The 27,539-nt window shown below is 30.7% G+C and overlaps 1 protein-coding gene across 1 annotated transcript in view; it reads left to right on the top strand.

The window, feature by feature from the left end:
* Positions 1-27,539, top strand: part of rsh (Rap GTPase activating protein radish) — a 350,955-nt gene that overhangs the window by 2,653 nt on the left and 320,763 nt on the right. Inside the window, exon 2 of the mRNA XM_085948876.1 lies at positions 330-2,036. Within this exon, the coding sequence (XP_085805002.1) occupies positions 330-2,036 (1,707 nt within the window). The remainder of the gene's footprint in view (positions 1-329; positions 2,037-27,539) is intronic.

Raw genomic sequence — 27,539 nt, forward strand, 5'->3', positions numbered from 1 at the left:
CTAAAATGGTATCTGAACTTATTATGGAAAAAGTTTCGCAAAATGTTTTGATTGCATCGAGTTTTTGGAAATTTTAACGGATTTATTAATACAAGCTGTTTCAATATTTGATAAGCATTAAACTAAATATTATTATTACATATTACTTAGATTTTTAATATTTTTTAAAACTTTAGAAAAGCTGGAAGCATTTAAAAAAATGAATATTTCTGTATGTATTTAGGAAAATAATTTACTCATATAATATAAAAACAGTATTAAATGTTATTGCTAGTATAAAGCTGAATTACTTCATAGTAAATATGTTTTTTTTATATTTTTCTTTAAAGGTCAACAAAGAAGACGAAGGTCTTCACTGGCGCAGCTGACTGACATTCTTCGAGAATGGAGCGGTGGTCCAAAAGCAAAACCCAACAAAGCACCACTCTGCAGGCGAGAGACACTCGCAGACCTAGCGAGGTCTCTGCCCTGGGGCCGTCAGCAAACTGTTGAAGTCGCCCCAACTCCACCGATAACTAACATCTCAATGCTGCGTAAAAGAAGAGAGTCAAGCGCGGATTCTGGAATCAGGTCAATGACGTCAAAATCAAGAAGAGATTCTCAACAAACCCAAATATCAGAATTTAAGTCAGACTTGGCAAAACTATGGACAAGACGAGACAGTACTACCATTATAATCGCCCGTGACCCAAAAGACAGAGAAAAGGATAGAGAACGAGAAAGAGAGAAAAACAGAAGAGGTTCAGGAGACTCAATGAAAAGTGGTAGGAGAGATTCGCGAAGAGGTAGTGGTGAAAGTTTTAAAAGTAGTCGAAGAGATTCCACAGTCACCACGCCACCGCCACCCAAAATTGTAGCAGCTCAGAAGAAAAGAAGAGATTCAAGAACAGTGGGTGACATGCAGTTTTTCAGAGACCGTTCTTCTTTAGATGCCATTAATCCGGCACCTGCGCATGTAAATAATGTGTCGATCAATAATAGTCTTAGCACCACTCCTGCACCATCGTTTTCAATACAGTCAGCGACTGGGCCATCTTTTTCCATTCAAACTACTCCGACGATATCTTTACACGCCAATAATAGTGTAGGTTTGCAATCTAGTCTGATGCCATCTGTTAATTTACATTCTAGTACAGGGCCAAATATCACAGTCGTGACTGTTCATGCACCCACAAAAGTGGCAACGAGTGACAGTAGTTGCCAAGCGCTTCCTCCCCCTACGATTATAATGTCAAGTGTGACACCACCTCCGACGTCACCGACGGTGCCTTTAACACAAGCTACTACCCCCACTAGGCCGCATCCACTTCTGGGAACTAGACGAGACTCTACGACGCAGTGTGGACATAGATTAAACAGAAGAGATTCTAGATCCCACGCAAGTCCAGATCGATCCAGCAAAATGAGTCGCCTCCAAAGACAGGCTACAACTTACGATGAAAGTTGTTTACCACCAGGTACATGGGGAAGAAGAGGCAGCCAGCCTACATTAAGCCCTGATGTGGACGAGTCAGGTAGAAAAGCAAGACGAGACAGTTTAAGTCCGGACTCTGCTTCACGCAGTCGAAGAGAATCTAGAAGTCATTTAAGTCCAGATAGAAGCACCGAAAGAGATATAAGTCCGGTTGGTCGTAATAGACGTGGAAGACTAAGGAGACAGTCTACATCAATAGCTGGAGGAAACCGAACTCCTATCCCTGGTCAACCAAGGTCACCTGATTCAAGTAGTTGTAACTCAAGCAGGGACCCTAGTCCGTGCAACCGGCCAGTGGTGCCGCCACCTGCAGAGACTAGTAGGCCGGCTATTAGACGACAATCTACAACTGAAGAAATTCTTATAGCAAGGGGTTTTCGAAGACAGAGTACCACTGAAGAGATGATCAGGTGTAGAAATTTTAGAAGACAGAGTTCGCAAAGTGATGACAGTGGCAGATACAGAGGTCGGAGAGATTCCTCCGCGCAAATCACAGATGGCACTATTGGAACCATGACTGTCGAGACAACTAGCACCTTTTTTGATTCGAGCACACAGACTGGTGAGTGATGCTATTTTATAATACATAATATATTATTTCTGCCCCAAACTTTATTACTTATTTATTATTGTTTTATATGTCTAAATTATAACTGCTTAAGTTTTTGTTTACGCTAGAGTCTATATTATAAAAGTGGAATATTTTAGCATGGATACATGTTTTTGTCTTGACCTTTGGGCGGATTCGTTACGAAATATCGCACAGGCACAGCGGTAACGAAAAATTGTCACAAAAGTAGCGCTTCACAATTCATTATTTTTCTTTTATTTTGTTAACTGTCGACTCATGGTGGAACTGCATTGTATTGTTGTTTTTTTTTAATAAAACACAATTTTTTTGTAGTAATTATTCCACTTTTAATCACGAGATTAGGACCGGTTTCATCCGCCTCAGAGGGACATTCCCTCTGAGGCGGACGAAACCGGTCCAAATCTCTTGATTAAAAGTAGAATAAGTACTTAAAAATAAAAATTGCTGTTTTATTAAATAAAAACTACAATAATTTACAATTCAGTCAGTCGGTCGCAAATGGCGCTTCGAGAATGTCGTGTAAACCCGCGCCCCGTAATTTATTTTCTTTTTTTTTTGAATTTTGACAATCAGTAGGCAAAGCATGTTTCCATGTTTAATAATTTTAGCTGTCATGGTTTAAATAACCATCATCTGAGGGGCCCAGAGAGGGCGGGCCCTCTCGCGAGGCGCAAAGCACCGAGTTTATTTTTGTTAAAAAATGATTAACAATAAATGGTCGCCGGAATATCGCAATTGACAGTATGCGCGCTTGCTAACTAAGACTAACGAATCAATTATACCCGATGCTTTTAAATTTATATAATATTACGGTAAATCTTGACAGCTTATTGTCACAAATCAACAGGATTCACTTTTCGAGAAAGTTTCGTGAACTAAGAATAAAAAAATATTCACTCAAATTCAAAACTTACATTAGTTGATTATTTTTTCTTAAGTAAATTGAAGAAATTATATTTTTCATTTTAATGTAATTAAAATTTTTATAGTAAAGCATTCAAATTTTACTAATCCTGTAAAGCTTTCTTCCATATTACTAAAACGTCGTATTTTAAACGGAATAATTTTACTTTCAACATGAATCTTAAAAGTTGATTTTCATGTAAATTTTCATCCTTTATAAACTCCATCTGTAGAACCTCACTGAAAAGCAGAAAATGCAGCTTCATAAAGGTCTTTCAAAGGCGATATTAGAAAAGAAGACGTTCAATTAATTAGGGTAATTGAGATTTTTTTTCATTTAAAAATTTTCAAATCATCTTTCAATAATCTTCATTGAAGATTTTTTTTTGCTCAGATAGTACGAAAGAAAATCTTGAACTAATTTCATTATGGGTTTCGATAAAATTGAGTTTTAATAAGGTTACAAGTTTTTGAAATAAAAAATATCTTCAATAATATTACCGCCCCCTCGTAAACTTTTACAGTGAAATTTTTGCAGCAATTAATTAGTACCTACTTCTTAAAAAATACACCCAAATTATTTTTTCAATTCCATTCAATACGTTTAAAAGATAACGGTGGATATTTTTTATGAAATAAATCAATTTTTTTCAATTTTACATTCATTCAATTAAAGCCATACGAATAATATAATATAATATTATATCCGATACATTTTGAGATATTTTTGTTATTCTTAAGTTGAAACCATAAAAGCATTTAAATAAAAAAATAACCAATTGCGAAACACATTGTATCGTTTTTCCAAAATTTAATCGGTTTATTTAAATTTACAAAAAGGTTTTATACAAAATAAAAATTAATATATAAATATTTTTTAACATTACAACAGGCCATGGGGCTAAATGACAGCAATGCAGTGAAATAGTAGTGTAGTAAGTAATGTAACTGAAATAATCACAAACAGCCAGGCATTCAGAAAATTATTTAAATATATTGTCACCTCATCGGAATCAAATACGAAGCTCTAGAATGAAAACTCAGAGTCTTACATACTTGAGTACGAGAGCTATAAATCGTAACAATAATAATGTTCAGTCATAATAATCGGGAGAATTTTTTTTTTTTTTTCCATATTAAGTTCTATTAATGTTGATTGTTTAATTCCATATATCTTAAAATAGTGATAGTGTTGATATTATCTGGGGTTGATCCACTGTTTGATGACGAACTTACATAGTTTAACTCTTTTCAGTCGCTAGTTCTTCACTGCTACAGAAATTCACCAAACTCAATAAGTTCGTTTATTTTAGTTTTAGATTTATTATAATATATACACAGGCATCTCCAACGCGTGAATCTCGGAATGGGTTTTGGTAGATCAAACCATACATATGAATTATTGAGTGATGAAAATTTGGTTCCATGAATAAACAGATAGACAACAAGATAATATAAGAAAACTTTTCAAACAGTAGAGCGATTAACAAAATTATGATAATATTCAGAACTATGAAAATTCAAAACAGATGAAAAATGTAACATTTAATATTTAAATTGCCGTATCTCTATTAGCTTGTAGAATATTTTTAATAACGTAGGTTTTCAATATGTGGTAATAAATCAAATTACATAGTTTGTGCATTTCTAATCGCTGGAAAGCCTAAATTAAACGGAACTCAACTGGGTGTTGCCAACAAGCTATAAGTATCTCGTTTTAATCAATCTGATATGTTCAAAATGTTTGGGCGACTACAACAAAATAATGAGTTTAATAATTCTGTGAAGACAAAAAACAGAAATTTAGCTGTTTGAATATAATATAATATTCTATTCTGAATTGTCATAATTCTGTTTCGTCACCGTTCTGTGTCTTCATGCTCTGTTTATTCATGTTGTGTTATAATATCATGTTCTGTTTTGTCCGGCTACCAAACTGGTTTATATTAAATCGGCAATATGATAAAATTGAGATTTTTAGAGAAGCCTTAACTATTCCTATTTTTTTTATTTTCAACCAGTTCACGTAAAAGTCATTTTAAATTAACCACAAGGAAGCCCGAATAGTATCACTTGATTCATATTGCATTACTTATAGCCTGCCGCATACGTGAGAGAAATAGAATATATGAATTCCCGCGTTTTAAACTGAGGCATTGTTTTCCTTTGCCGTCACGTAGTAGGCATTTTACACCGTATTTTCTTTTTTTTGACTATATCCGAAACTAATAATATCATATGGGCCTGTATTGTGAGGTTTGTATTAAAAAAATGTTTTTACGAGAAATGAATATTATCCACTTGCTTAACCAATTAGGTTCATACTCTACTTCAAACAAAAATTTAAAAAAAAAAATATATATGTGAATTTTCCAGATCCAGGATTCAAACGTAGTACCCACAACATTATAAACCGATGCTTAAGGGGGGACATACTCAGCATAGGTCAAAATAGAGCTTTTGTTCTATTTTCAATGCATGGTCCTGGACATACCTTAAACGTTCTAGATAATCTATTTATATAATTTTGAAGCCTTATTATCCTTTATGTTTATTTTTTATAAATATATACCGTTTAAAAAAAATCGGTTAGGTACATGTTCAAACACGCGCGTTAACATAATTTTACTCCCTATTTTGATTATAGTTTGTCAATTTATGGCTACGGCCGTAAGTTGTAGCTTAACCACTGAGGAATGCCAAAAGAAATGGCGTATTTCAAAAAAAAAACACTACCTTATTCTTAGGTCAATAATTATTATAAAGCAATCATTATTCGTAGGATGTTTATCACACTTAAATGGTCAAAGACATAGCTTATAATTAATATTTTTAGAATTATCTTCAAATATGTTAATCTTGCCCATTTTTTGAATAATAAAATGCCTAATTCTTGTCAAATTTAAGATCACGGAGATTATCAATATATTTTTTTATCGTAAATATTTCACTATAATAATGTCAATATAAATTATACTGATGGTTTTATAAATGCGTTTAAAAATTAATAAATGTAAAAAATCTTAACACCACTGCACATTCATGTACTCAAATATGACTATATTCTAAAACATTAGAGCGAGAGGTTTAAAAGAATACTATTTTATGTAATAAAAATACTTTATGCAGCCAAAAAATATTTAAAATAAATGTAACGGATAATAAGGCTTCAAAATTACAAAAATAGATTATCTACAACGTTTAAGGTATGTCCAGGATCATGCTTTGAAAATAGAAAAAAAGCTCCATTTGACCCACGCTGAGCACGTCCGCACTTAAGCCACTGGGCAGTTTGACGATAAATGCAATGAGTTCCCAAAAGAAGATCTAACCTCAAAACTAAACTCAAAATATTTTTTAAGACGAATGTGAAATTAAGTATTTTTTTATGGTGAAAGATGAGTGTTTTCATTGCCCAGTCATTGCTCAGTGCCCTTCGTCGAATGTACAAATGATACATTTTTTCAAGTTGAATAATGATAGAATAATAATTATTACATGATCTAACTCCATTTATGGTTTTGAAAAAGAGTTATTTTTGTTAATTTTACTTTATAGTAGAGTTAACAAAAATAAGTTTTTTTTTTCAAAACCATCGAAGAATGACAATGAGAGAATAAGGTAAATCACTGAGAGTTTTGATACTGGATAGTAGATCATAGCATACTTGAAGATGAACATGCCTGACAATATAATATGCAACAAACTTTTAGTAATCAGTGCCTATATTATTCTTTTAATAACACAAATATATTGGAAGCATTTTGTACTAAATAAAATAATAAAATAATTAACCTAACTTTTGTAACGGCATTATAATTTTTCCTTCATTAAATTAATTTTGCAGCCTGCGTAGTAAGAATAGAATTCACGGCTGCCAAATGGGCAACTAGTGGATATTAATGTAGCGAGAAACGTACAATAAATAAACCTGGCGATGGTCATTTGTCAAGAAAAAAAAGGATTTCCTTGTCCCCGTGAGACTAATTATTACGGAATGTACTTTGTCGAGTCTTTGCTCTGTTCTGTGACAGACTGCTGTACCCTCACCCTGTGAATATACATTGGCGTAACCTTTTTTTTTTAAATAAAATAATACAGTACAAAATGTTTTTCTTATAACATAATAACATACAGTATTTTATTTTTTTTATATTTCGTTCTACAGTATGCTTACAATGTGAAATATTTCTTTACTACAAAAAGCCCCAAACTTATTTTGTCCCCTTTTCATACAAATATACTCAACCCCCCTTAAAAATCTACTTTAAAAAATTTGCGTTATTTAAGGGCAGACGTGCTCAGCGTGGGTCAAAATGGAACACTTGAAAGGTCAAAGACATAGCTTATAATTAATATCTTTAGAATTATCTTCAAATGTGTTAATCTTGCCCATTTTTTGAATAATAAAATGCCTAATTCTTGTCAAATTTGGGATCACAGAGATTATCAATATAATTTTTTATCGTTAATATTTCACTATAATAATTTGGATATAAATTATACTGATGGTTTTATAAATGCGTTTAAAAATTAATAAAAGTAAAAAATTTTGACACCACTTCACATTTATGTACTGAAATATGACTATACTCTACAACATTATAGCAAGAGGTTTAAAAGAATACTATTTTATGTAATAAAAATACTTTATGCAGTCATAAAATGTTGAAAATAAATATAAAGGATAATAAGGCTTCAAAATTAAATAAATAGATTATCTCTTACGTTAAAGGTATGTCCAGGATCATGCTTTAAAATAGAATAAAATCTCCATTTTCACCTACGCTGAGCATGTACCCCCTTCATAAATACATAAAATATATATTCGCATTTAATACACAAAATTAAGAAACGAAACGATATTAAAAATAACCATAAAAAGAAGGATGAACCTGGTGCACTGCTTTCAATGTATTAATGTTCGGCTCTATTATTGTCAGCAGCATTCTTAAATCACCGCGATTAATTATTTTCAGTCAGTTTCTTTTTTTAGTTAACATAATTGTGACAATGTTTATTTGCATAATAATATAGTACTCGTATATACGAATTTAATTGTATAATTCATAATAAATGAAACATGTACGAACAGTTTTTCAAAAAATCTTCCGCTATTTTATTACTTTCCTGCTCTCATATTTTTGAAGTTATAGTTCTTTTGGCGCGTTTGGGAAAACAGATCAGAGTGTATTTTTGGCGTGTGACGAAGTTGCGCGCGCCGATGCAACACAATTTATTAATATGATCATATTCATTTTGGATTTGAGGGTACATGCACATGCGCATAGTGTCATTTAGTTAGTCGTTCAATACAACCAAGTAAACAGCACGTGTTGTAAACATAACCAATATTTCTACACTGTTAATTTATATTCATAAAACTTTATTTATATTGGAGACATTGGAGTGTATATTTATTTTTCATTGTAAAGATTGTGTAACAAGATTTGAGGCTATATTTATGTAAATATTATTTATGAGTAAAATTATAATATCAATAAATAAATAAAATTAGAGAATATTGAGTTGGTAAATAATTCAAAAAAAATTTTAATATTTGATTTTTTCACTTGCACTTGTGAATCGATTATAACCGCTGTATGTCAAAGATGAGTTTTGGTCCAATACAATAATTAAATTACAATTATCTTGTGCTATATGAGATAAAGATGAATCTCGTAAGTTTTCATCAACCCAATCCACTGTAATATTAATAAACTCAGGTAAAAGCTTATTTTGTTGTGTTACGCCAAAGAAGTATAACTTCTAACGCGCGTATATAAATACACACACCGATTTTTATATTCAACTTCCTCTTTGGCTGAAGCGCTTTCTTAAGAACCGATACCGCTTATTTTGGAAACTATAAAACATCAGTTAAAATAGAAAATATGGCCAAGACTCAACGGAAGGAAAACAAAACTCAATGTAATATTTTCCAGACGATAATTCCGATTCAGTTCCCATGGCTTCAAAAACGAGCCCTGTATTTTCTTGTCTTCTATACTAAATATGTTTTTAATTTGCACAATATTTATTTTTATATAAAATTTTGCTAAAGTATGTCAAAAGGAAATACCTAGTCAAAACTGTATGACGTACCATTGGGTTGATGGGCTATTGTAATTTGATCTATAGTTTTCTATCCCGCGTATTTCCACTGAACTTAATCAATTTATCTATTCACCCTTTATTATGATAGAATATGGTAATTTAAATTGGTTATTTTGCCTGCAGTGTAGTGTTAGCAAAGCATTGTTTTTGTAATAATCTTGCAAGAGATGGAATCATAATAATTACATTTCTGTTATTAATAAATAAATCAAAGAAGTAAGATTTTCGTGTTCATTTCTTTTTATTTTGGACCATCTAACATTAAGTAACATTAAGTTATGTAGTATAATAATCTCCAAAAAATAATTCTGTAATATTTTTGTGAGGTTGTGAGTATTTTAATTTTAAGAGTGTCCATGATCGTATCTAATACAACCACGTGAAGACACACGTTGACACAAGAAGAATTGGTTTGAAATTAGTTTACTGATATCTTAGTGAAGTTTGAGTGAAGCAAATTTTGAACAATATCCAGATTTATTTTCAATAAAATATATTATACTAAAATATCTAATATTATTCACGAATGCCACTGTGCGTTTTCTCCCAAAACAGTATCAAGATCATTTCCCAAGATTTTCCTCTCCGCCTCTTTGCTCAGTGAAGCGGAAAATTAATCATGCCTTCTGCCTTGATGAGTATTGTGCCTGATATCTCGCTAATTAATTCATGGCAGTTTTTGTGACAGAGTTTAATGAACTAAATGGCATATTTGACTTGGGAAAATATGGAATAAACGATCCGCTAAAATGATTTTATCAATCATTTTTGCCAATTATTTACCTTAATGTCAGAAATGTACTTATTATAATTGTCAGTTATCAGAATTCTTATAATTATTTGATAAATTAATAAAAAAAAACAATTTATTTCTTTAGATAAAAATGGATAACTTTACAAGATATTTTTGACATAATAATAAAAAAGTTGAGAATAGTAAATGAGAAAATGTCGTCTCATTTAATGAATAATTGTTACTTTTTTATCATGAATAAACCCAATATTAAAAAATATATTAATTGATTGAAGTCGGAAAGCCTTTGGAATATTTTATTAACTTTGAAGTCAGGAAGAGAATAATATTATCATCCATAATACCTAAAACTGTTTCCTGGTCCATGAACTCTAAAAGATATTAGTATATTTTATTATAGATAATTATTATCATCCGTTATAAATTATTTAGATTCTATCAGGGACTCTTGACCATGTCCGATCGTAATAGGATCATATGGGCCTCCACAGAGTAGAGGTTTGTATTAACAGATTTTGTTTTTTACGAGAAATGGATGTCAGCTACTTGCTCAACCTATTAGGTCCATACCCTGACAGACACAAATTGAAAAACAATATATGTGTACTTGCCAGACCCAGGATTCGAATCTGGGACCCATGGCGTTATAGTCCAACGCTTAAGCCGCGTGGCCACCGTGGGTGTTAAATATCAAGGTGGGGTATCAGGGACTAGTGGTAAGATATCTTCTTTCGAATGCATGCTCAATTTACTTATCTACTTTTTTAGACGTGAGCTAGCCACCCTGCCACAGTTTTTTTCCGGCGATTATAATCAAATATATTGTCAACTTCGTTTCTTCCCATTAATTAATTATTATTAATACTCAATATTTTATACATCAACATAAATATTCTTTTCCATTAGATATAATAAACGCTATATTTTCTTCACGAAATTCAGAGGTCGTAAATTCTCGAAAAATATGAACGTCTTGAGATGATTTTCTTTTTATTTTCAATAATAATTGTTATACCTCTATAGTATATATTCTATCTATAGGGATGATTGCCATTAACGGCAAGTAAATAGCGAACTCTGTTGATGGTTTATACAGGTACACAACCAATTAGCTTAATCATGGGGGAATACCTGGCATAGGCAGAAGTCGGTAACATTTTATGAATTACTTTAAAACATGTAAATTATTACTCTTTGGGTTCGATAAATACAAACATATTGATAGGTAATAAAAATGCTCATATATTTAATAAGTCAGTTTTAATATAAACAATATTACACTCCTACAAAAAGGTTGTAGGTACTTACTTTTATAAATATAGTTCTTTTCAGAATTGATATTGAAATAAACTCTTTAGAAACGTTTCAAATCCTGGGTCTGGCAAGTACACATATTGTTTTTCAATTTGTGCATGAGTCAGAGTATGGACTAATAGTTTGAGCAAGTGGCTGACATCCATTTATCGTAAAATTAAAAATCTGTTATTACAAACCTCCACTCTGTGGAGGCCCATAATAATATGATCTTATTAGGATCGGACATGGTCGAAAGAAAGAAGAATATATTATCTAATTTTAGTGCAGATCGCTTCTGATAACAATACACATCTCTTTAAGGGGGGGCATGCTCGTCGAAGGTCAAAATTGAGTTTTTATTGTATTTTCAAACCATGATCCTGGACACTCCTTAAACGTTGTAGATAATCTATTTATATAATTTTGAAGCCTTATTATCCTTTATAGTTATTTTAAACATTTGATGACTGCATAAAGTATTTTTGTTACATAAAATAGTATTCTTTTAAACCTCTCGCTCTAATGTTTTAGAATATAGTCATATTTCAGTACATAACTGTGCAGTGGTGTTAAGATTTTTTACATTTATTAATTTTTAAACGCATTACTAAAACCATTAGTATAATTTATTATGAGATAATTTTTGTAAAATATTCACGATAAAAAATTATATTGATAATCTCTGTGATCCCAAATTTGACAAGAATTAGGCATTTTATTATTCAAAAAATCAGCAAGATTAACACATTTGAAGATGATTCTAAAGATATTTATTATAAGCTATGTTTTTGACCATTCAAGTGTGATAAACATCTTATGAATAATGATTGCTTTATAATAATTATTGACCTAAGAATAAGGTAGTATTTTTTTGAAATACGCCATTTCTTTTGTCATTTCCCAGTGGTTAAGCTACAACATACGGCCGTAGCCATAAATTGACAAACTATAATTAAAGTAGGGAGTAAAATGATATTGACGCGCGTGTTTGAACATGTACCGTTTAAAAAAAATAAAAAAAAGGTACATTGTAATAAGTATCTTTAGAATCATCTTTAAATGTGTTAATCTTGCCGATTTTTTGAATAATAAAATGCCTAATTCTTGTCAAATTTGGGATCACAGAGATTATCAATATAATTTTTTATCGTGAATATTTTACAAAAATTATCTCGTAATAAATTATACTAATGGTTTTATAAATGCGTTTAAACATTATGTAATGTAAAAAATCTTAACACCACTGCACAGTTATGTACCGAAATATGACTATATTCTAAAACATTAGAGCGAGAGGTTTAAAAGAATACTATTTTATGTAACAAAAATACTTTATGCAGTCATCAAATGTTTAAAATAACTATAAAGGATAATAAGGCTTCAAAATTATATAAATAGATTATCTACAACATTTAAGGAGTGTCCAGGATCATGGTTTGAAAATACAATAAAAACTCAATTATGACCTACGACGAGCAAATTAACTGATATAACGGTACCTAGGTAATTATGTTTTTTCCGGTAAATCGTAATAAAAAGTAAGACCGTTTACCGGTTTACAAAAAACCAATATTATGCACATGCTCTAATACCTACAATAGGTTTTCGAATAAAAAACTTAATTTTTTGATCACTTCACCGTCCAAAATATGTAGGTATTATCAGCAGTCGTTGCTTAAACTTCTGATACAATTTTTATTTTAAATGCGTTATCTTGAAAAACTTCAAAAAACACCTAAAAATAATTGGACGTACAATAATTAGAACAAAAAACAGACAAACAAAAATTTTATATTATTATTTTTTGTGCTAAGGTATCACTGAAATTGTCGAAACGCTGATCGAAAGGTAAATATTTCACAAACATACAATGGTTCAATATTATTATTAGTAAACGTACGCAATTAATTTCTGATGGTTTGTTATCACTGAAATAGCTGGTGTAGGCATTAATAGCTACGTGGTGTAGGGATAAATTTTCACGGGACTTGATGTATTATTCAGATCCCAAATTGGTCTTGCGTGACGTATCACTTCAGAGTACCATAAAAACTATTCACACTGTATTAGAAACACTGAGGTTACACATTAAACTAGTAAGAACAGGTGTTTGTTTAACGAAATATGAAATCGGTTTTTAATGTTTTTCTTAAATATTTATTATACTAGCAACCTCTCACGACTTCAGCCGCGTAAAATAAGGAAAGAAAAAGTAGTCAGAATAAAGAATAAGACTGATTCAATTTAATGGAACTATATCTACCTATTTTATTTAATTAATAATACATTTTAAACGATTATTTGTTGACGTGCGCCTCTTAAATTTGAGTTCCTCTATTATATTGGTAGACCTTGACATTCAAGAAGTTGATTTTTAAACCCTCACATACAATATTCGGCAAGATCCGACCAGTCTGGAAAAGAGTGTGATAACTACTTATATTGATAAAGAAAACGACTAACTGGCAATGAATTCATCATCAGATAAGTGTAGAATTGCTCAAAATGGAATTAAATTGTTGAAACGGTCTATAATTTCAGTAAATTTTATCTTTTATAATGAAGCAAAGAATATAATAAATTGTATATTTGAAACTTTCACGATTGATTCGTAATAGATTTTTGGGTTATCTCCGCATGTTCTTTCTCTTTCTTTCCTTGTTCCTTGGGGATCATTGTAAAAGTTATTCTTAAGTGATAAGCCAAGGTCGTCGATTTACTGCTGTATGAAGGCCTCCCCTGGCTACCACTACTTTTGTCAGTTCTCAGTTCTTCGCTGCCACGCACATCCACCAAACTTTACGAAATCGTCTATACGGTGTGGTTTAGGGCTTTCTTGTGGTCGTGTGGTGCCCATTGAGTACAACAGAAAAGCTTTTTTGCAGAAACAATATAGTAATTGTAAGTGTTTTATTTAAATTAAAACCATCTTTTGCCAGCAATATATAACAATTATATATTAACATAAGATAGTAACCGATCCTTGTTTATTTTAAATGTTTTCTTTGGCATAAAAGAATACTGATTTATACTGTTAATTTAAAATGTGTCCTTAAAAACAAGGTAAAATGATCTGAAAGCAATCTGTTGCAAAATCCAACCAACGACCCAGCGTGAAAAGTTTTCCAAACGAAAGTTTTAATTAAATAATATGCCTTATCAAGCTGACTGGAGGTGATATTTACCTGAGCATGGTTTTGATTGATGTTTATATACGAGTTGATTTCGACTAGTTTATGACGAGGTTAGACATACTAAATAGTAGTAGACATAATAAATATCTTTTGATCATACGCCAACAAAACTACATTTCGTTCTATGAAATAATAATTTTTGTTTTACTATTTCGCTGATTTAACTATGGCAAAGTCAGAATCATAACAATGAATCGCAAAAAAAACGTGCAAATACATCTTGTACAGTAGAAATTCTAAACGTTGTAGTCATACTAGGTAGGGAGTTACAATGTAGCAGGAATACAGTCCTAAATATCCTTATATTTCAAAAAAAGTTCTCAGCAAATCAAGTGGCGTCTGTTTTTTTATAGGGTGGTCCAACCCTATATTTTAAAGCTTAAAACATCTAACCTAGCTCGTCCTGTATTTATACTATATTAACAATCGAAGTATCAAATTAAAGCCAAAGAAATAGTGAACCGAGCCTTATATAAAACTAATAAATTAAATAATCAACTACTTATTTATGTTGCAAAATAAAATAGTTTTCAAACAAAAAATAAAATTAATGTATACCGCAATTTTAGCAATGATGTACAAGCAATAAATACATATTTATTTTTCATTATTTCACCATTTAGTTTATGTTTATAGTGAAAATACAAGAAAAGATATTTAAGAAATAACAATTTCGCACATTTGCATTACGGGGTTTTTGCATAGACTGTTAGAGTTGAATCAGTAATTCTGTAGTAAGATGGCAATACCCGATATGTCCGTTTTTTTGGAAAATTGAGTTATGTATACCACCAGACTCGGCTAGGTGAGATCTACAAGCTGTCAAAATATGGTATGTCTATGTCTTATATGTTCGGAGAAATAAGCTGTGTCAATATTTGTAAATGTCCATTATTTGAATTTCTTAAGATGGAAAACTATGATATATCATGACGTGACTTATTTTGACTTCCTACATTTTTACACTGTTATCCCAGATAAAAGGGCAATTTATGACATGTATGATAATATATCATATTTGGTAACCATTTTTGTAATTCTCAATTTGGCAGATTACGATATGTCTCTAAGCCTGTACTCAATACCCTGTAAAGCTACCCACAACGGAAGAGGCTCTAGAGTTTAACGAGTTAGAAAATTTAGATGCAACCAGTAGTGATGTTTAATGTAAAACAATTGTGATTGTTTAAAATTTGATTTTTTTTATTAAAATAAAATTATGTTTGTCAGAACATGCAGTCATCTTCCTTTAAAAAAACCTTATAAACAACTTAAAAATACAATAAACAACTATGTAATTCGATCAATTGCCATGACATATCATGTTTTGCCACCTGGATTAGATGGTAAAATGTGATATGTCATGAAAATCTGGAGATATTTGGAAAATTTCAGCATCTTTTTTATAGATACCTTAATTTAAAAAATATCTACTAATTAAATATTTTATACACATTTAACAAAAAAGTAAGCTTTCAAAATTAAAACTCTGATTTTCCTGAGCCTGTCATTTTGCTCCCCTCAACATTTTAGAAAGGGAGACACATTGGGGATTTCCATCTTACTACAGAATTCATATCGAAGGAAAGAAGCTTAAATTTGGCACTATATAGTTTTATGATCCTCTTATTACGAAGAATAAATATAAATTGACCTAACAGGTGCAAAATCTATTTAAAGGACGGTCCTGTTCCATATTTTGATGATGAAATAATATTTTCTGACCTGGATGTTAATTTTCCTAGGTCTTTGTCCATAATTAGGTAGTAGAACGCAGTGGTTTGATATGTAAAACACATTAATATGGACAAAAATTTTAACGTTAACTTGAACTCACAACGGTGAGCAAAACACCTATCGTATAATATACGTTTTTTAATGTGTGGTTAATAATGATTCTATAGAAGTGTATTACAAAATTTAATGGTACTGTTCGGTTATACCGGAGGCAGCGAAAAACGCATTTTGAAAAAAGCCGATAAACTGGATTATTTGTTAGGTTAACCTAACCAAACCTAACCCAACCTAACCTAACCTAACCTAACCCAACCTAACCGAACCTAAACTAACCCAAACTAACAAATAATCCAGTTTATCGACTATTTTCAAAATGCGTTTTCCGCTGCCTCCGGTATAACCGAACAGTACCAATTTAATAATAAAATATGTGTCCTTAGTATACTTCTTGTGAAAAAATCTTTTAAAATATTTCAAATTGAATGGGAGTTGAACCCGCATCTATCGAATTTAATCTTTTGCCCAGATTGCGATAGATATTTCTTTATTTAGAAAAGAGTATTATGGCATTACAGCTATTAACCAATGCACCATAGAACATAATAAAATACAATACAAATTAGATAAACAGTTCAAAATAATTATAAATAGTTATGAAATTAATATAAAAGACTCCATTGCTAAAAACAACCGATTAAAAATAAGAAAAATAGCTAAATTAAATTACAAGTAAGTATTATAGTTAAATATTAAAAACAATTATAAATTTGACCTATTTAACGTGTCCACAAACATTATGTATATAGTTTGAAATAAACCAACCTTTATGGTGTTATCAAACAGGTTAATCGCATGATGCATAGCATCATGAAACATAATATCCTTCTACTTATCAAGAATCATGAACACTGCAGAGTTATAAATGATATTGGTGAGAATATAAAAGTTAATACTTTCCAGTTTAAACGGATATTAAAATTAAATGCTTTAAAAAACATGCACTATTCGGATGCATACGGCAGTAGCCAGGGGTGTAGATAGGCTGCTATGATCCAACATAAATTGTGCATACTAAACTTTGTCAGTCAAACGTATTTGTTTATATTGAAATTAGACTACAATTTGTAGACTGTAGATAATGTGTGATAATCCAAATCTTTGTAATAATAATAAAAAAAATATTCGTTTATCTATAAAACATATCAAATTATGCCATTAAACCATTATTATTTATTTATTTAAGAATACAAAACATTGTGGACATAACAAATCTAAATTCAAGACGTACACAACATGAGATTTACATTATAAGTCAAACATTACCCTCACAAGGGAGAAGAGAATATAGAAAAAGATATATATTTATATATATAATAATAATAACAAAAAAAAATCAAAACATACTTAAGTACAATTTAATACAGAAAAATATAATTTTTGAGAACGAAAAACATACAATTTTATACAGAAAAATACAGTTTCAAAAACAAAATGTAGTACACCACTGAAAATGTCTATGTCTTTAGGGAGCACATTTACTAGTCTTGCATCCCTAGCTAATGGTGCCTGATAGGCTTGACATGAGGAAACGGTTCCAATCCAGAATAAATCATGGCTGCGACCACGTAGGTAATTAACAGGCGCATGGAAATTCAAATTCATTAGGACACCAGGATTGGAAATCATCCCTCGCGATAACAGGCAAAAGTGTTTCAACAGCAGAAGAGATCGACCAGATTGAAGAGAGTGAAAAGTAAGCATGCCTTGTAGAAAAGCAGTCGGAAAATAATCATCTGACGAATTATCGAAAGGAAAATAATTAAATGTTTTAAAATAAAGACATCGAAGAAATTTCTTCTGGACGCGTTCTAAAATAAGCTTATAAGAAACCTCATAAGGACACCAGATAATCGACCCATATTCAAGAATGCTACGCACTAATGAGACGTAGAGTGTACGTAATACATTAGGATTCTTGAATGGTTTGGATTGTCGCATGATGAATCCTAGAAGCTTACTCGCACGTAGAGCCGTGGAAGTTATATGCGAGTGAAAGGATAATGAAGAATCAAAAATTATCTCAAGATCTTTCTACTCAGATTGACGTTTTAAAGAATTTTTTGACATAATATAATTATATTTAATTGGGGTTCTTGACCTAGAAAAAGTAATACAAAAGCATTTGTCAGTATTAAATTCTAATTTATTCTTTTTTGGCCAACTTTCAATTGAACAGAGATTTTGCTGTAACATGCAACAGTCCAACTCATTGCGAATTGGTGCATATAATTTCAAATCATCCGCAAAAAGTAAAAATTCTACTCCATCCATGGCTTTAACTATATCATTGACAAATATGAGGAACATAATTGGTCCAAGATTTGATCCTTGGGGAACACCTGAAAGAGTTTGAAAGACTTCAGATGCACACCCAGCGTACTCGACATATTGACAACGATGCGAAAAATAAGATTTGAAAAAATTTACACAATTAATAGATCCGCCTACTGCACTCAGTTTAGTTAAAAGAATATCATGATCAACTCGATCGAAAGCCTTTGACATATCCGTATAAATTGCATCAACTTGACAATGATTGTCTAGTGAACGAGATATGTATTCAGTGTACTCCATGAGGTTGGTAACTGTTGATCGAGTAGATCGAAAACCATGTCAGTCAGCTGACCATCCACATGTTTATATATATATTTATGTAAAATGGACTCAAATAGTTTGACCGGTGCAGAGAGAACAGCCACTGGTCGGAAGTTAGTTATTTCAGATACCGAGCCATTTTTATACACCGGTCGTATACGAGTTAAGCTCCAACATTCAGGGAAGGTAGATTTACTTAAACATAGATTGAAAATATACAACAAAAGATCGCTTAAAAGTTTTTTGCATCCTTTCAATAGCCATGGAGGAATGCCATCTGGACCTACCGAGGATTTTGGATATAGTCTAGAGAAAGCATATTTCATATCTGACTCATCCAGAGGACCAATATTTAGTATGGGCCAAGAAGACGAAAAGTATTCAGGTTGAGGTTGAAGTTTTGGTGGAATCGTTGAATAAACTGACCTAAAATATTCAGCAAAACCGTCAGCGATGGATTTATAACCATTCAATACACTACCCCTAAAAGACAAAGACGATACATCATTACATAAACCATACATCATTATAGATATTTTACAGATAAAAGAATCATTTTTTCTCTTCGTATTTTGGTATAGGCATAGTGTAATTGAATTTTAAAAACTAACTAGCACCATCTGAAAATTGTATTATTATTTCAATTTTAGTTCAAAGTTTAGTGTGTACTATTTGAGTCGAATCTTAGCTAACAGCCTATCTCCACCCTTAGCCACTGGCATGCGGATTACAATTATAATATAACCATTATTCGTTCTGAGTTGGAAAATTCTTTTGATTACTATTATTATTATAAAGAAACAATCCATACGTTCTTAAGTAGAAAAATCGAAGAGAAAAATAACAATTGAATTGGTATTTATATGAGGCTGTTCCAAATTATGTATATCAAATATCTACTACATTGACATTGTTCAATATTTTTTTTATTATCGAGTACCTGTTTCTCGATATAAAATAGAACACTTTACATCACAATGTATGTAATTGATATTCTGTCTGGAGAAAAATGAAAGGTAAAATACAAAATGGAAGAGAAATGAGTATCTGCTGTCATATTTGCTGACGGGATAATATCCATACGAAAGAAAGTAGACGAGGCGAAACAATTTATTAGGTAACTCCAGCTATCGAAATGGAACTTTTCAGTAGTAGCAACACAGAAAAGTATTACAGAACTGTATTTATTGTGTCAATATTAACAACACATTTTATAAAACTTATAATATTTTTCTAGCTGACTTATGTTTTTTACTATTTCGTTTGATTAGTTTTTTGCAACCCGGGTTTCGCACTATGTGCACACACCAAAAGGAAAATATACACTGACAACGAATACAGTTAACTCTAACTTATATAACAAATTAATACAGTAAAGTAAGTAAAAACTTTATCACCTACCTATTAAGTCAAGAATCACAATAAAAATATAACTAACAAATTATGAATAAGTGTTTGTAAAAAATCCCAATCGTATCTCTAATAATACACTCGATAAGCGTGTAAGTCGTCAAAACGTAATAATAGATCATTAGAAGTTATAAACAATAAAAATCCTACACTCAAGATATGTAAAAACGTCCATTCTTGGAACAATAGTAACGTATTGTGAATTTAATGGAGTTAGTATTAATTAAGGCAAAGGGAGTTAACCGTTAGTTTATTTTCAAATTATGTTTTATTGGATCATAACATTGAACACAACTAAATACAAGCTGTATCTACAACTCTCAAAGATGTGTGCTGTAAATGCCAAATTAATATCTAAATATAGCTTGTAATTTTTAGAAGGAAGTGAAGTGGGGAAAAAAGACTTAACCATAATTTTATTGGTTTTTCTTTAATTGCGTCAATAATAAAAATCAAATTGGGAAAATAAAACACCAAATTATAATGCTTAAGTTTAATGTATATTTTACATTTTAACTTTGACCGAAAACCATAACAAAAACGTTTTTGTGCTTCCTGCAAAATTTTATTTGTGTGGGTTAAGTTTTTTTGCCTTTTAACAGTCGATAATTTAGAAAAAACTTCAGAAATATACCTATACCTAAAAATTCGATTTACGATTGAATAAATTTTTCACGTAAAATTTCACAAAAATAGTATATGATTTTGATACGGCAGCCATTTTACAGTAAAGTTCTTATATGTAAAGTTTCATACATAGTATACGTATGAAAAGTTACATTTAAGAACAAAAGCTTATTTACAAAGGTTTGAAAACAGTTTTAGTGTCCCGGTTCAAGCCAGCCTGTGACAGGTCTTGGCACTTTCAACAACATAGTTATAAAAGTTGCTAAACATTGCACCCTATACGTTTATTAATTAGCATTATGTATATATATATCGACGGCCCCAGGAAAAACCGGTGTAAGTCTAAAATCACAAATGTTCAGGAGAGCAAAAAAACTAAAATATTTACGCTATTAAATTCATCATATAAAATGAGTGAGTTTTTTCTAATCTTATTTAAGTAAATCAGATAGACCATTTTATGGTCTATATTTTTATCAAAATTTAATGGTGATTAATTGATTAACAGCTAAGATAATGACCAAAAATCGTTTTTATTTGGAATAATATTACGCGCTTGATGTTTTGACTCGGTTCAACATGCTTTTGCGCGGACAAAATAGATCACTGACTCCGCACAGCAGACTTATATTCTGGTATAGAACGGTTTTTTACGTCGCGTTTTTCTTACTCTATACGATTTTATTAAACACAACCATAGTTATCGTGCTCTTGTACGGAACAACCATTATAGCGCATTATTTAGCTCGAAATAGGACAGCGTGAATACAAAATATTGACAAAGAGTAAGGAGATATATTGACATACAGTTTTTTTGTACGAAGTTTTTATTACAGAAAGTATCTAAGTATTATAATTTTTAAAAAATCAAAAAAAAATGTAAATTATTTTAGTTATTTATATAAATATTGTTAATATGTACAATAAGTAAGATAAATTATTCAGGAAAATAGTAATTATGGAAGGATAAAAAAAGTTATGTAAGAAATTAAAATATAACGCAAGTAACTACGAGAGAGAAAAAATGTTTATTTTTATACATAATAACACAATTTACATTAAAAATATGGAAAGAACAATCATAATGTTATTAATATTTTATGTTATTACAAATAAATCACATTTTATTCATTTTATTGTATTATTGATAACACAATGTATATTAAAAATATGGAAAGAACAATCATAATGTCAATAATTATTTTATGCTAATACAAATAAATCACATTTTATTGGATTATTGATAACACAATTTACATTAAAAATATGGAAAGAACAATCGTAATGTTAATAATTATTTTATATTAATACAAATAAATCACATTTTATACATTTTATTGGATTATTGATAACACAATTTATATTAAAAATATGGAAAGAACAATCATATTGTTAATAATTATTTTATGTTAATACAAATAAATCACATTTAATTAATTTTATTGGATTATTGATAACACAATTTAAATTAAAAATATGGAAAGAACAATCATAATGTTATTAATTATTTTATGCTAATACAAATATCTCACATTTTATTACTTTTATTGGATAGTTTATACACCAATCGACTATTTTTCCTGCCTTCGAAATATATGTGGAGCCAGTATTGATTGATGTTTTCAAAATATTTTTTTTCCAATTAATTTCTTGTCGTCTTCTCTTTGCACCTTTAGATGGAGAATACGTTGATCGTACATCATTTTCATCATGTGTAGTCGATTGGGATTATTTGGTTTTTCATTTGTCAATGTATCATTGTCCATTATTATTTCTGGAATGGCGATTATGTCATTACAATGCACTGAAGTGGACGGAATCGCAATATCTTGATAATCATTGCGGTATGTTTGTATTGAATCTGTTTGCTGTTTCGATATTTCATCCATTAAGTAATCCAAAACTTCAGGAGATGCGCATTTAAAATATTCGTCAATATCTGGAGCACTTGATGTAAACGAAATTATATTGGGACAGTATTCTGAATAGCTAGAAATGTAATCCTTATCTGTCGTATCGTTAGAATCTGTAAAAACAAAATATAAAATTATAATTTAATACTCCAATGTATATACCCTATGATTAAAAAAGTAGATAACAGAGTGATACCAGTAAAAAACATTCCTTTCAAAGAAACAGGGTTTAATATCAATTTTCATTCATATCTAATTCTTTTTTATTTAGGTAATTATAAAAAATGTAAACTCTGTCCAATTTTACTAGGATTAAATAGCTAATAACTTTCATAATAATAAAACAATCATAATCAATAAGTAAAAAGTATGTAAATGTATGTACTTACCACTCTCACCACTACTAGATTTTTCAAAATTAATTGATAATTTATTTTGAAGTCCACCCGATGCTAAATGCAATATATGTTTTGCGCGATCAGATATGGTATAAGTACTAATTAAATTTTAAATAAAATAACGATAATTATAAACCGTTGATCATAAAATCATATAAATTAATACCAATTAGGTCACTAGTCATAAACACAAAGATTACATAGGTAGGTACTTAATACTTATTTGTAATTAATGATAAAAATTCTCAGTTGCTAATCAATGGGAAAGTTAAACGAAGAAATTATTCTGTGTACATTTCACCATCTACACGACGTTTTATTTGTTTCATCTTTTCCTAAATTTTTATTATAATAATATATAGGTATAATATAAGGCACCAAGTCCAAAAATTTTTAATTAAAATAAATTCTTCAATATTTATGTAGAAACGAATAAATGCTTCTTTGACTGCATTTTGTATATTTTTGTTAATGTTTTATTGCGGCCAATAAATGCGTCTCTGTAAAAGCCCGGCTAATCCTTTTAGGACATCCCGCCAAATAAAATTATTTTCCCAGGATACTTAGAAGTGAGTAAATTTAATGATTTTGTCTACGAGACATATTTAAAGTGATAATATAATAACAATACTGGCTACATTGTCATATTTGCAAAAATATTATGTACATGTGCTGTACTTAGGCCCACATTCAATAATTTAATGTTTGAATTTATTTTGATCTTAGCCGAAGTCATAATATTATTATAAAAAGGTAATATTCTGACAAAATTTCATCGGTCTTTTGTAAAAACTCACTATTTCGAAGTGTCATAAAAAGGATTACCTATTTAACTTGTTTGTGTCATAAATATCAGTCCAAAATTACTATGTATTCCATTACACAAATAATAAAATTAAGTATCTTTACTAGGTATTTGTTTTCTATTAAATAATAAAAATTGTCAAATTTAGAAATAACATTACCGACTATTTTTGTAGGAATTTGTAATAATTTCAAGAGCAATTTATTTTATTAGTGTATATTATGTTTTCCTGTTTGTATACATGGTGGTATAATACGTATTAACATTATCGGCAGAGTGCATAAAACGTTTGAACTGAACCTTTTGTTGAGTTTAAATAGCAGGGTGTTTAGTCAACGTGTGTTTTCAGTCTCCAATGTAAGCATTCAAATTTTTATGTCTTGTTAATTAACAGAAAATCCGAAAAATTAAGATTCTTACAATCTGTCACAATAATGACGTATATGTTGACGAACACACACAAATACAGAAAAAGGATCGAATGAATAAATGAGCAATCAAGAGTCTGCGGCGTATTTAGGTATGTCCAACCCTTAAATTGAGATTGGCCGGACATAATATATCGCAGATGAAACGACCGCTGAATGAATGCAATAATCCAGTAGTTTTAGAGGAACGTAATATAATTAGAATTATAATAAGGTAAAGGCACTAATGGTTGACAGTGCACTAATGGTTGACACTTTTGAAATATATTAATTAAAATAAGAAAACCTGTGCGTGTATCCATTCGAAAATAGCTTAAAAACATGTGCAGTGTAAATTTTGTGATGAACCAGTCAAAACTCATTTCTTTGCGAGCCAAACCATTAAAATGGCGAATATTTTTTAAAAAGTGTGACAGAGTGAGTACGTATTTCAAATTTTCTTACCAAATCCATTAAGAATGCTGTACTCTTCCAGGTAAGAAATTATTACATAATATGTTTTTATTTCAGATTTTTGGTATCTTACATGTAATAATATATGTTAGAGTGTAGATGTGAATAGGTTTCGTGATAATATATTTAAATTTATGTCTTAAATTGATGGGTGTCAATTATTGGACCACAAAATAATGAAAACCTAATAGTTGACAGGGTATGTCAATTAGTAGTGATCACGTCAAAGTTGCAATAAGAGTGATTTTTCAACAATTTCGGCATACACATACATTCAGTTTTGATTCCATATAAAAAAGTATATTTTTCGTCCATCCTCTCCAATAGTAGACACATGTCAACTACTAGGTAAATTAAATGTCAACTTTTGGTTCCGCAAAACACGAAGCGACTGCCTCAAGAAAAATGCCACCTATAAAGCGACAAAATGTTTCAATATTCTTAAGGCTATACCTCAGTTGAGGCATGGTCTAAAAAGATCGTGGCTAGGCGATGCGCAGATTGCGGGTCGCGGGTGGAAATGACGCATGCCGACCGAAATATAATCTGTCATATAAATCCAACATGTGTCCATTTAATGTTCTGTTTATTGTTCTATCAGTAACAATAATAATATATTCATTGACATGTTTTCTTTTTAAAATGGGTAACGTTTTAAGTTATCTTTACACGATTTAAGAATTAATACCCCCGTCGCCATCACGAAACAAAATTACGTATTGACACCTCGACGTTCTCTCTCAGACTGCCAGCGAGTCCAAAATTTCGTCGCGCCTATAGTTGAAAATTATTTGCCGTTTCACTGAAGTATCAATTAAAACAAATCAAAACAAGCTAACACGTTCGATGATTACACTGGGCGACTTTACAGGCAGATTATAAATTCGCCAACAAACAGCTCGTAAAGAAGCTCAATGTAATTGACGCTTTAAGCAGCTAAGGAGGCAGCTATACATGATTAGGCAAAGCCTTCCAACTACAACAGCTACAAAATGTGCCTAGAATTACACTGTTATATAAAGTTAAATCTCATGTGTAGCATAAAATGAGAACAAGTTCATACATATCTGAAGATGGAAGAAAATAGAAGCAGTGCTGGTAACATTGACCAATCTTTACGAGCAACTGCAAATCCAAAAAAAAATATTTTAGAAGGGAAAAAGAGATATCATAAATATGTCTGCGTTGTCCAAAAGGCATTTAATAAAAATGATATCATGGTAATGATTTGTTTTGACAATGCAAAAACTAGTCACCGGTTTATGGTTAATTTGTATGTAGGTACCAGAAAAGGTAAGGAGCAAATATTTAGGTAGGTACATGTAAATTATACCAAAATATTCCATGTCAACTATTGGTGTCTAAAGGTGTCAATTATTAGTGATTCATCTTTTTTGCCATGTCAAGCATTAGTGATAAAAGATAGGATACAAAAATGTTTTATTAAAAAGTGTGTTTGATTATTGCTTATTTTCTCTCATTATAATATAATCGGTAAGGGTTTTGTGCAGTGATTAAGATATCTGGTTTTTAAATCTATGAAGAAATGTGTATTCTATATTAAAAAAAACATGATTTTTTTCTTAATGTGTCAACCATTAGTGCCTTTACCTTAATATGCTATATTGACAAGATATTTAAGTTCGATGAAATCACGTGCCCGTGAAAAATAATTAACCAAAAAGAATGGAGAAAGCGCGAGGAGGCCTTTACCACAGTGAATAGAAACAGGTGATGAAATAATATAGTTCCACAAATTTTAATGCAAATTAATTTGTTTTCTACGAGGAATTTATTTTATATTAAGTAATATAATATTTTCACATTCGGATATATTACTACTGACCAGTTTTTAATTATTAATGCGTATAAATTCTGAAAATATCAATCTTTTTCGAAGATATACCAAAACAAATTACGAGTTTTATGTGATACATCAATATAAAACATGGTATCTATTCAGATATCCGTGAAAGAGCGTAATAGCAAGTATTATGAGCCTCTTATTCGAAAGAAAGAGCGCACGACACGTTGCTTATATAGATATGACTATACTTTTCGGAAATTTCTGTGAACACAAATTTAGTCGACGCAATATGTTGATATATTGCACAATCGTCGAAAACCTAACTTTATCAATTTTTATGCTAGAGACCTGAAATTTTTACAGGACATGCACAAAAAATATGATATTATAAAAAGCTAATAAAACTTAATACGCTATTTTCAGACTTATAATAGTTTTTCTAGGGCACGTCGATATATATATATATATGGCCATATAGATCCTAATAAGATTATATGGGCCTCCACAGAGTCGATGTTTGTATTAACGGATTGTTGTTTTTACGAGAAATGAATTTTAGCCACTTGTGCAACCTATTAGGTCCATACTCCGATACTAAACAAAGATTGAAAAACAATATGTGGATTTTAACCGGGTACTTGCGATGTTATAAACCGGCGGGATACCCTCTCGACCATCGTGAGTTATATTAATAATCAACTCACATAAATAGATATTCACAACTTAGTATGACTGTGTTATTGACAGTGCCAAGGATATTACCCGTGGCTCTATCTGACTGAATTTCTCTTAGGTATGCTTACATACTGTAGCTTAAAGTTTAGAAGGGATCTTTATTAAGCTACATATTTTATCCGCGGCATAAATGGAAACTCTGCTATTCCTGGTGGTATTGGTTTGTGTGTCTCTGATAATTATCTTAGGAATCGAGGGCATCCCTTATTTGTTCTCCCAAAGTGGAGAACTAACCTACCAT

The sequence above is a fragment of the Rhyacophila brunnea genome, unplaced genomic scaffold (assembly GCF_057557595.1).
Source record: "Rhyacophila brunnea isolate RB1 unplaced genomic scaffold, BYU_Rbru_1.0 scaffold_21, whole genome shotgun sequence".
Lineage (NCBI taxonomy): Eukaryota > Metazoa > Arthropoda > Insecta > Trichoptera > Rhyacophilidae > Rhyacophila > Rhyacophila brunnea.